Source organism: Macaca mulatta, chromosome 5 (assembly GCF_049350105.2).
Source record: "Macaca mulatta isolate MMU2019108-1 chromosome 5, T2T-MMU8v2.0, whole genome shotgun sequence".
In the NCBI taxonomy this organism is placed as follows: Eukaryota; Metazoa; Chordata; class Mammalia; order Primates; family Cercopithecidae; genus Macaca; species Macaca mulatta.
Genome location: NC_133410.1, coordinates 37,115,511 through 37,128,009, shown reverse-complemented (window position 1 = coordinate 37,128,009; position 12,499 = coordinate 37,115,511). Strand labels below are relative to the sequence as shown.

Here is a 12,499-nt window from a genome sequence, read left to right as displayed (position 1 = left end):
GGAATAATGTACATCTTAACACTTCTGCTCTTAATTAGTAGTTTTAGACTGATTTCTCTTGAATTTTTGAACTCAAAAACTGACAATTTCTCATATCTGTTTTCAAATGTGCTTCAAAACTATAAACTAGCACCATAAACAAAAAATTCAGCTAAGTAATCAATTTATAACTGCAGGACTAATCCCTTATTCATTTCAGTATACTTAAAATAAATTTTCTGACCCCCATACAATTAAAAACCAGCCAGCCACACCTTAGTCTTTTGGATCTCCATCTCACTTACTTTTGTTTGATCGTCGGCTTTGAACACATGGCAGATACTCTGCCGATGGACGGCGTCTTCCTTAATCAGACAAGCAAAGTAACTTGGGTCATGACTGTTGTGAATCAGTTTGTGAACATGCTGAGGCTTGCACTCAAAGATGCTGGAACAGATCAGGGGATCCCACTGTTGACTTCTCCCTGGCTCAGGTTCACATCTCAGTCCAGAGGGAGAAACGCAAAGGCGGACTTGCTTGGTTACAGGTTCCTTTCTGGAGGACTGCCTGCTGAGTCTTCGCACCTCGGCCACAACCCAGGGCAGCATGGGCATGGTGGTCAGGGAATGCACAGGCAGGGAGCCCACCAGCTGCAGGCCAAAGTCCACCGAGACCTCGTTAGGAAGCGGATGTTTCCTTGCCGTGAATGTTATTGGTTCCATCTTGGGAAGGGTCTGGGAACTCAGCAAAACAGTTACCGCTGTTTTTCTGTTTTAGATCAAGCAATCTATTTTACACACTTCATATGCAGAAACCTGGGGGAGGAAACCAGAGGCATTAGAATTTAATGAAGTCATAGCAATAGCTACCTTCAAAGGGCTATTATTTCAGAAGAACTCAAAAGCCTGAAACCCAAATGTAGTAAGAGGTTCAAATAAGCTCCTCTGCCTAGAAAGAGCTTTCTCAAAATTGTATTCCATATAAAACCTGGTCACGGCATAACTGTCACACTCATTACAGGTAACAAAGAGTCCACTAGGAAACTATTATGAAACATAAGCCTCCTAAAACCAGCAAAGGCCCCCATGATAGAAGATGACACAGTGCTACTCTGAGAGCATTAAACCTCATTGTATTATTTAACATACATTTCAATAAATTTTTAAAAGATAGTCAAATTCAGTATAAGTGACTTCCCCAAGAAATAACTCTTATGGGAAGAAATAGCTGCTATCATCACCATAGTCTACTGAACCAGATCAGTTTTAAACAACTGATCTGGGACAAGTAATATCACTTACGATATTACTTACATTTTAGAAGACTCAGCCAGGTAGTCTAGAGGTTCTGAATCACAAATCCACCTTCCATTAACATGTATTCACTGCCTATTATGTTGCAAACATTGTCTTAAACATTGTTTTATTCAATTCATGTGCTATAAGCTATCACCCCAACACCTGGCTTCTTCTCATCAACAGACATCAATGTTAGGCCAGGTGCAGTGGCTCACACCTGTAATCCCAGCACTCTGGGAGGCCAAGATAGGTGGATCACCTGAGGTCAGGAGTTTGAGACCAGCCTGGCCAACATGGTGAAACACCATCTCTACAAAAAATACAAAAATTAGCCTAGTGTGGTGGTAGGTGCCTGTAATCCCAGCTACTCAGGAGGCTGAGGCACGAGAATTGTTTGAACCCGGGAGGCAGAGGCTGCAGCAAGACGAGATTGTTCCACTGCACTCCAGCCTGGGTAACAGAGTGAGACTCTCTAAAAACAAACAAACAAACAAACAAAAAAAAACCCTGCTTCTACCAAACCCAAACCCAAACTCCCTCAACTACATTTCTCTGTGTTCTTTCTTTCTTTCTTTCTTTTGAGACAGGGTCTCGCTCTCTTGCCCAGGCTGGAGTGCAGTGGCACGATCGTGGCTCACTGCAACCTCCACCTCCTGGGTTCAAGCAATTCTCCTGTCTCAGCCTCCCAAATAGCTGGGATTACAGGCATGCACCACCATACCTGGCTAATTTTTGTATTTTTAGTAGAGACAGGGTTTCACCAATTTGGCCAGGCTGGTCTCGAACTCCTGGCCTCAAGTGATCCGCCCACCTTGGCCTCCCAAAGTGCTGGGATTATAGGCATGAGCCACAGTGCCCAGCCCTTCTCTGTTTTCAACAACCACGTTTGATGTATCCTAACACCTTCTTGTCCCATTGGATGACAAAACCCTTTTGTTTAAAGCTGAGTTGTCTGTGGGATCTCAACCCCTATTCTTTACTCACTTGCTCCCTGGATCTTTAGTCTCTCCTGTATCCACTCCCTTCCCCTGCGCCTGCCTCACTCCCCTAGCATACGGACAAATGCTAAGGTGACACTCCACCAAGGCAGGCACTGCATCTGTCTGATTCACTGCTATCTCCCTTGTGTCTGCCATAGTGCCTGACTCTAAGAAGGGATTCAATAAGTATTTTAAAAGAATAACTGAGGTCTCTCCAATCAAAAAAAAAAAAAAAGATATTTCTTTTGATTTCAAACTTCCCTTGGCCATGGCTCTTTCTCTTCCTTCCCTCCAAAGTAAGGTCTACACTTACTGTCTCCACTTCCTATTGACCATCCATTCCTGGTTTGTAAGGCCTGGTTTGCACTAGGAATCCACTGAAATTCTGTTAAGGTTGCCCAGGTCCTCAAGGTTGTACAATTTAGAGGGGGCTATTTAGTCCCTGACTGCCATTCGTGCTGATGAATTTCTCAATCTTGGCCACACCTTCCTTCTTGAAACTCTTCTGGTTCTCATCTTACCTTTCTGGTTGTTTCTTTTCACATACTTCAAAGGCTTTTTTTCTTCCTATGTTTGACTTCATCCTCTCCCCTCATTCTACCTGCTGTTTTGGACAATCTCACCTAATCTTTTGGTGTCAAGCACCGCATTCTGATCATCCTGCTGCTGCTGATCAGTGTGTGACTTCTACCACACACTTTGCGTATGTTGTCTCCTTTAACCTTCATAACAGCCTTGTCCACTAGAGCCCACTATTATGAACTAGGAAACTGAAGCCTGGAGAGCTTGAGTCACTTACACAGGGGATGGGGGGCAATTTGCACTTGACTCTAAAGCCCATCCCCTTGACTGCTGCACAAGAATGCATCTACCACATACACCCTAATAGTGCCCAAGTGATCTGCTCCCATGGAAGCCTCCTTCCTGAGTTCCAGATGCATACAGGCCATTAAATATTTCTATCTGGATAGCCTATAGGCTCCTAGGTCTCAATTTAGTTATTTTTAAAGCTAACTCAGTCTCATCTCCCTCCTTCCCAGAATTTTTTTCCCCTCCTATACGCTGTATCTAGGTGAATAGCATCACTATTCACTGAATGGCCAAGGGATCATTCAGATTCCTTCTTCATCCTATTGCTACATCTGACTCCACCATCCACTCTTTCTTTTTTCTCCTAGAGAAAAGGTGCCCCATCCTTCAATCCACCCATCACATATTTCCTGGAGTAACCTAATCAACACAAGATTTATCACGTCACTGCTAAAAATTCTCTAATAACTCCCTGCATACAATTCTCAGGAATCTGGCTCTGTCTATATCTCCAACTTTATATTCTCCCCTAAAATGACCTCCTTGGTGCACCTTTTGGCTCTGAAGGTAGAGAACTAGTTATGGTTCCCCATGTAAAATGTGATTTCTCATGCCTCTGAGCCATGGAGCATGCTGTTCCTCTCTCCTCAGAATGTAATCCCTGCCACAAACTGCAGAGGGTCTGAGATTTTACCTTACTTGCAAACTAACATGTTAGCCTGCCACAAGTTAGCCTGCTGGTAGAAAACATGAGACTCCTGGGTTGGAGACGAAGGACAATTTATTACTCAGAGCAGTCACAGTAGCCAGACCGTCAGCATTTGTGTTGCTTCCCTGACACCCAATTCCCAGAGGTCAGGTGACATCTGTATCATGGTGGGTTACAGGAAAGGAAGCTGAGTTTAGGGAGCCGGAATATTTTACAGTGGGAAGTACAGGAAGCAAGCATGTCTGCCCTTTGCTGCAGAGAAGACTCTATTTCTATCTTCCATGACTGTTTGCTGTAGAAACATGATGGAAAAGGTAGTTTGGAACACAGGCACTCAATGCCCTGCTCACAAGATGTGGTAGAAACAGGAACGACCCATGGAGAGTCATCTCCCAACAGTCCCCATCCTTGTCTTCTATTTCCAACTGGTACTTAAGTCCTACTTCAGGCAACTACCACCTCTTTTCTCCAAGGTGTTTTAGCGCATGCATCAGCAGGTGTTTCTGAACTTGCTACCCAATCACCATATTCGAGAGTTTGAATAGGTGTCCCTCAAGAAGACCATAAGCTTCTTGAACTCTTAAGGTTTGGGGTTTCCAAAATCAGTATTCAAATTTTAAACCTTTTCTGAACTGGAACTGAAGTCTATTCTTTTTACTCTATGTTTTTCTGTATAATATATATGCACAATGCTAAGAGCAAATTTTTTAATATAATGTGAACATAATTCGTAGCTAATTTTTTTTTCAAATGCTTAAGAAATAAAAAATAAAGCAATACTTTATTTACAGCTCAGGCATTTCATGAAATTAAAGTCCCTGACTATACTTTAAAGCACAGCTTCTCCTAATAATGAAAACGGACTTGAAGTTCATATAATCCCATAAATAATGATCTCTCTTCCTCTTTATTCTCTCTCTCACTTACAGGTGAAAAAGACATTAAATGTCTGGATCAACTTCTACTCCTGTAACAGAATCTGTTTCATGTTCTAACTGTTGACAGCTGCTAATCCCAAAACATGTTTAAAGAAGCACTAGAATTATTACAAAGGATAAATCTGAGCTCTATCAATTATTTTAGATGAAGCAGTTATTAATATAGTGGCAACAAGCATAGCAGAATTACGTTCAATTTCCTTCTTAGAGTATAGATGTACACAGTACAAAAAAAACTCAGTCACTTAAATCAGTTGATAATAATCAGTCATCAAATGAGTCCTGCCATTTCACTGATGAAACTATTTGAATGCCTAAAGTTTTTGCTTTTCAACCAGCTGTAGCATGTTCTTAGCTTCTCTGTAAAAAGTAGATTAGACCTTAGCACTGTTCATAAACTATCAAATAATAGGGTCTACCTCCAACATAGCCATAATTATTTATAAGCAATTCAGATTCTGCTAAGATAAGATTCAGGGTAACTTAGATCCATCCGGTGAGTTTCTACATTACTTGTCAATAAAAAGTTCCATAACAGAGATAAACTATGTAAATAATATTAGGGATTTGGTGCAAAAGTAACTGCAATTTTTGCCATTAAAAGGAATGGCAAAAACTGTAATTACTTCTGCACCAGTTAAATACTAACAAACCATTCGATTATTTTTTAAAACCATCTCAATCCACATTATTTGCACTCAACCTTTGACCTTTCTTTAAGCCCCAAATAGAACCTCCTATTCCAAGGAGAACTCTTATGTTTCATACCCTCAGCAAGAAATACTGTGATTCCAATGAGCTTCTAGTGATGTTCTTGTTAGTAGGGTTGTCTGTATACATGCCCTATCCCTCTACAGAGAACCTTTGTATTCTGCACAACTCCTACCTAGCACAGTCTTTAAACATAGTAGCTACCCAAGACACAAAGATGCCCTTTATTAGAACAGTTTCAATAATCTTGTTAATGTGTCCTGCTATGCTACATACCTCTGGCAGCATACACTTAGAATTATAAAATTTTAAAGTTAACAAGGTCCTTTTTAAGCCATTTAGAAATTTCCCTAATATTTGAAATGAGGCAACTGGATTCTGGAAAAGTTAAGTGGCTTGTCCAAATTTAGTGACAGAATGGGGACAATCCAAGTCCCTGACTCCCATCCAAGTGCTGCAGAGAACCCCAACTTCCTCATGGAAACACTTTCAAGTGTAAAGTTGAAAAAGCAAGTTACTCAGCTTCTCCAAATCTTGCTTATTCTTATAAGAGAATGGAACAAGATCATCCCCAAGTTTTCTTCCATCTCTCAAATCTGGCAAATCTTATTTTCATAATGTATAATACCAAATGTCCCCAACATTGTGTGGGGATAGAAAGCTGCTCCCATCTTCCCTTCAAGAACAAAAATGTGGGGGAGGTACATGAAGAAAGGATGGGAATTATGGATCAGGAAGTGAGAGAAGCAAGGGTAGGTATTAGTAAGCTGCTTACTGGGAACCCCCTTTTTTCCTACCCCCCCTCCACTCCTTCACAGCCAACCACAGAGAGCAGGATGGGGACTTTCCAGTAACTAACAATACAGCAGCCTGTGCAGTTTCAGCCCTCACCTTCTCAGAATGCTGGTGGCAGCGGGGAGGGAGAGAAGAAAGGATGAATGGAGGGGTGTTAGTGGCCTCTAGCTCTAGGCCAGATTAGGAACCGGCCAATATTGACTAGCTGTTGGGGACACCAGAATGGACAGAACGTCCCCAGGTGGCTACTCACATTGCTCTGTGAATCAGTGGTTTAATTTCTTTGTTCTTTATGCCAGATGGAGTGGGCAGGCACCTGAACAGAATTATACTGAAACCTGAAGTGCTCTAATCCCATGCAGTAGGCTCACTGGCTTGGCTACACTCTTCATCCACTTCCTCCACAGGATTCCACCCCAATGGGAGCAGCGTGTTCCTCACCCAGGAATCCCACAGGGACCAACAACCCTTGGAGCAGAGGCTGTTTCACCATCGCATGGAGCTCCTGAAACCGGTGGTTCTAAATGTTTTCATCATCAAGGATGCTTTAGTACTGGGGTGTGCACCTCTAATTTGACCTGTAAAGTAATGATGCTTTTGAATGACTTCTTTCTCATGTAAATTATTGTTACTATTTGAGACAGAATCTCACTCTGTCACCCAGGCTGTAGTGCAGTGGCGTGATCTCAGCTCACTGCATCCTCCGCCCCCCCCGGGGTTCAAACAATTCTCCTGCCTCAGCCTCCCTAGTAGCTGGGATTACAGGTGTGCGCTACCACGCCCGGCTAATTTTTGTATTTTTGGTAGAGGGGTTTCGTCATGTTGGCCAGGCTGATCTCCAACTCCTGACCTCAAGTGATCTGCCAGCCTCGGCCTCCCAAAGTGCTGGGATTACAGGCACGAGTCATATAAATTAGAGCCAACTCGAGGCTAGTCTTTTAGAATGGCACTGTCACTTCTTATATTCTCTTCATTGCACAGGAAAAAGGGTGGGAAATGGGGGAGGGTCCTAGCTGGCCCTCAGAGATTATGTATAACCCTCCCACCTGCAGGGTTCCTTTAAGTTATTCTACTAAAAGTAAAAAGAATAGTTATCAACACATTGTCATCGTGTGTTTATTAACTGATTTAACTTACGAAACGTTGGACAATAAGGAATATTATCATTGAATAGTGGCACAGAGAAGTGAGGTCACCTGTCCAAGGCCATACTATAAGAAGTGGCAGAGTTGGGATTTGAACCCAGGCCCTTTGGCTCCAGAGTTTTCTTGCTCTTAACCTCTTTGCTAGAGTAATATCTGTTGACCACCTACCACTTCATGGACATTTTACATTCATGATCTTCTGTACATTCACAACGCTGAGAAGTAGGTTTTGTCATCCTCATTTTACCAAAGGGTTCCCTCACTAATAAATTGTGAAGGTGGGATTTGAATTCATATCTGTCTTATCCACATACTTCTGTTGTTTCCCATAGATGATATCCAAAGATCCCATAGATCTTTAGATGGGAATAACCCTCAAATATCTTTCTAGTGGATTAGCTAGGTTGTTCTATCTAAATTTTGCTTGGCCTCAGCAATCCAAACCTAACATCAAAATTATACTCTAAAGGTATAAAATAAACAAACACAATAATAGCAATAAATAATATTGAGTGCTCACTGTGTACCAGGCACTGTTTTCTAAGCACTTTGCTTATATAAATTCACTAATTCTGACAACGAACCCATAGGGCTTACCTAATTCAGAAGTTTAGATTTGCTGATTATATAAAATGTGCTGTTAAACAAATGCATTTTCTTTTAATAAGAGAAAAATAGTTGTTGCTCATCTCAAAGGAGACAGGCACACTCAAAATTAAATGCCTCTTTGTTGATGCTAAAATGTATTTCCTACATTCTGCACAGTTTCATAGAAACCCTCATATCAAGAGTTTTTCAGTTGGCCCAAATATGACAAATCTTTTTCTAAACATCTGAAATCTGAAAAGGGACACATTGCCCCTGCATCTAAGACCTCATCAAATGGAACTTTTGGCTTAGAAATGTCAAAAACCTGCTGGGCGCCATGGCTCACATCTGTAATCCCAGCACTTTGGGAGGCCAAGGTGATGGATCACGAGGTCGGGCGTTCAAGACCAGCTTGGCCAAGATGGTGAAACCCTGCCTCTTCTAAAAATACAAAAATTAGCCAGCCGTGGTAGAGCATGCCTGTAGTCCCAGCTACTCGGGAGGCTGAGGCAGAGAATCACTTGAATCTGGGAGGCGAAGCTTGCAGTGAGCCGAGATCACGCCACTGCACTCCAGCCTGAGCGACAGAGCAAGACTCCATTTCAAAAAAAAAAAAAAAGCAAAAAATCTTGAAGATGAAAACCTTCATGTCTCTCGTGAAGAATCTGGTTTAAAGATCTTTGTTATTGGAATATGGGGTTGGAAAGGAAGAAAAGTCAGTGAAGGAAATTGTAAGGTAATGGTTCTCACTGAAAACCTAAATCCTTCGTCACCACTACAGGGATACAAACCCCAACACTGCTCTGCTGCTGGACTCAGTGGCACGATCACGTTTCACAGCAACCTCTGCCTCCCGGCTTCAAGCCATTCTCCTGCTTCAGCCTCCCAAATAGCTGGGACTACAGGCACATGCCACCATGCCAGGCTAGTTTTTGTATACCTGTATTTTTGTAGAGACAGTTTTGCCATGTTGGCCAGGCTGGTCTCAAACTCCTGACCTCAAGTGATCCACCTGCCTTGGACTCCCAAAGTGCTGGGATTATACGCATGAGCCACCATGCCTGGCCATGGACTCAGTCATTTTAATGAGCAGATTTTACTTCTCAAGTTTAATGACCAGGAGATGAAACCTGCTGAGAAATATATAAAACATTGAAACTAACATGATCATTAAACTTGAGAAGGCCAGCACGGTAGACCAGAAAAGGGCAAAACAAATGATCCTGAGGCACTCACACATACACACGAGGTCCCTAAATGGGCTGTGATACATTTTCAGTTCTCTGGGCATCTGAAAAGAGTGAAAACTGGGGACCTACAGAGAAATGCTGTGGAGAGAGTAGGAAGGGCTTCCGGGAGCTGCCATTCTGTCATATCAAATTAAAAGCATGCTCAAAGACACAATCCTCTTGAGCCCCTTGCTCTCCTCCCTACCACCTACTCTGCTAAAAAGCTGGTGGTCAACAAAGCAGGCAGCTGTGGTACCTACTCCAGGCACCAAGACAACTGAAGATGCTGCTGTGAACACAGAAGAGGTAACAGCCATGCTGCTTCGTTCAGGCTCCCCACTGCTTGCCATGGTACATCCTAGAAGATCCTAGAAGATCTGGACCACAAAGGAGCCACCCACCCACATCTGGCTCTGCACAGGGGTACATCTCATTGTGATTGCAGACTTCCTTGTCAGAGCTGCCTTCTAGGGAAGTGGGGGACAGGGATTATTATCAGCTGGATAATGAGGAAGAAGGGGCAAGCTCTATTGCTTCAGAGTTGCACGTTTCCTCCTAATACCCACTAGTGTTTTGACAAACTATGCCTTACGGGACACCAGGTCAACACTGCATGACTGCCACCCAACCGGAAATGCTGTCATGGTGCAAAGGGGAAGCCCCAGCACTCTCAGTGGGGTAGATAACAATAGACTATGACAAGGAGACGCGTTTGCAACATTTTCCTTTGAAAACAGAATGTAATAATTTATAACTACACCAGTGATTTTTTGCCCCATTCTCCTGGTTTGCAAATGACTGGACAAATCCACATCAAAGAAATGATTTTAATTATCACCTGATGATTTTATTTCCTGCTTTGAACCACTTAGTCCCTTCCATGTCTCCTTGCACTCAATATTGTTAGAATACTCTACTTGTGTTCACTTCAGAAAATATCCCCTAAACTCTTCTTTTTTAAGAGATGGGATCTCACTTTGTCACCTAGGCTCCACTGAGGTGGCACAGTCATAGCTCACTACAGCCTCGAACTCCTGGGCTCAAGTGATCCTCCTGGCTCAGCCTCCCAAGTAGCTGGGACTACAGGTGGGTGCCACCACCCCTAGCTCATTTAAAAAATTTTTGTAGAGATGGGGTCTCAATATCTTTCTTGAACTCTTGGGCTCAAACGATCCTCCTGCCTCAGCCTCCCAAAGTGTGGGGATTACAAGTGTAAGACACTGCTCCTGGCCTAAACATTTTATATGATACCTTTTAACTCACAGCTGTGGCTACTATCCAGTAGCGACATGTTATGTCAATGGTTACTTATAGATAAATCTGGAGAGAAAGCACTTGTTGGGGTCTTATTTTTCTATAACATGCCAGAAAAAAATAACAGGAAACAGGCAGACTGTGAGACTATGACAGCATCCAATTTCAAATCGTTGTAAAACACCTGTTTACAAAAGCAGTTAAACCTTTACTATGTAAACTCTTTCATGCCATGTCCTTATTCCTTAAGACAGCTCCTAGGAAGTTGATGATGACGCACACTTCTTTCCCGACCAAGAGAAGCCATCTCAACTCTAGAAAAAGGTGCCGAACTCACCTGTTCAGGTATTCCTAACCCACGGGAGTGACAGAACACGAAGAGTCAGAAATGTAAAAAGTCGTTCTGCAAGGTGGATTCTCAGCCTCTGGGAGCAGCTCTCCTTTCATTCTTCCACCCCAATCCCTCCCACATACAGCTGACTTCCAAAACAACAAAAACCAGAGGTGGCCATTCTCCAACTCCTACCAATCCCAGTTCACATCTAGAGAAGAAATTTCTGCCCTCCTAACCAAGGGTTTTGGACCAGGGCCTCTGCATTCAGCTTAGGTCCAGTGCAAAAAGTTCAGAAGTTTGAACCTGTACAGAGAGCTGAGTTTCTTGGGTGTGACCTATTTAAACCAGGTCATTTTTAAATGCTCTTTCAAAGTCTGGTTTTATTAATAAATGAAATCATCCCATCATAAAGGAAACAATGAGAAATCTATGAAGTGAAAACATATCCATTAATAGGGGGCACCCTGAAAATTAAACTGTTTGGTGGAAGGAACAACCATCACTTTCAATTTGGTTTTAAAGTAACTTCCAGAGAATAAGCTATGTTAAGTAAAATCAAAACAGGAAAAGTCACATCTAGGTGGATTTCAAACAAAATGATACCTCTTTGAAAAAAAAACAAAAACAAAACCTAATGCCTGGTGAAGTTTGAGGGGGTCTCATAATCACAGAGCCGTCAGGAAGCGGCTAGAAACAATTCAGAAGGGTTTCAAAATGACTGGTACAGGATGTGCCCATAGAAAGAAATGTTGCGCGCACTGGTGGAGCTGCCAAAGTTACAACTGCAAAGTACCCTGAACTTTTAAAGGGTGGCTTGGGGTCACTCTGACCACACTCTTCCCAATGTGGTCGCCTTGCAAACACGCTAGCCCTTGAGATATTTGGCGGGAGGGGGGAGGGGAGAGATGCGTGGACCAATGAGCGGGTGGGGGTTGGGGGAGAAGCCGGCGGAGCTCTCGGGTCGCTAGCAACATCAAGGTTTCGCTTTCGCCCAAGGGCGGGGGGGAGTTTGGGGGACAACGAAATGGCAATGAACTTCCTCCCCCGAGAGACCCCGCTGGCGAGGCCAGCAGGAGCGTCCGTGGGCGGCCAGATGCCTTTCCCTCCGCGGCCAGGCGGGGCAGGGGCGTGCTGGGGGCGGGGGCGGCCGCGATGCCCCAAGAGAAGCCAGCGGGGTGGCCAGGTCGAAGCCCCGGAAGGCGCTTACCTGTGCCGCGGCGCGCTCAGAGCCCGGGGCCAGGCCGGGACGCGCAGGTGCTTGGGGGCATCCTGGGGACGGCCTGGGCGGGCGGGGCGTCCATCGTGCCGGGCTGGCTGCGCTCTTCCCGCCGCTGGGGGCCGGGGAGGGGGCTCCCCTCGGCTCTGCGCCCGTCTCTTCTCCACCCGGCTGAGGACACAGCGGGTCCCGCGGCGGCGGCAGCAACAGGCACCGGCGGACTGTGGCGGCACCAGGAGCAGCAGCCGAAGAGGAGGAGGAGGAGGAGGAAGAGGAGGAGAGGAGGAGGAGGTGTCTGCGCGCGGCTCTCGTTTCCTCCTCCCAGCCTGGGCGAGCGCGCGGGAGGCGAGGAGAGGACAGGAGCCGGGATCTCCCCACTCGGTCCCCGGGGAGCTGCGAGGGGGACTTGGTGTCCTCCTCCTCCCCACTGCGCCGTGCGACTGTGCCCGGGCACCACGGCCCGGACGGGCGAGTCACACGCGAGCAACAGCTGCTGCACTGCGGGTCCGCCGC

The 12,499-nt window shown here is 44.6% G+C and overlaps 1 protein-coding gene across 13 annotated transcripts in view; it reads right to left on the bottom strand.

The window, feature by feature from the left end:
• Positions 1-12,211, bottom strand: part of TBC1D1 (TBC1 domain family member 1) — a 249,960-nt gene extending 237,749 nt beyond the window's left edge. For 7 of the 13 annotated variants that reach the window (XR_013417136.1, XM_015138141.3, XM_015138143.3 and 4 more), the window contains exons 1-2: positions 11,978-12,211; positions 285-794 (exon numbers count right to left, since the gene is read on the bottom strand). Coding sequence is in view for 12 of the 13 variants with exons in the window: in XM_015138141.3 (XP_014993627.3) it covers positions 285-701 (417 nt within the window). In the remaining variant the exon portion in view is untranslated. 13 annotated transcript variants of the gene reach the window in all.
• Positions 12,212-12,499: the final 288 nt, after the last annotated feature.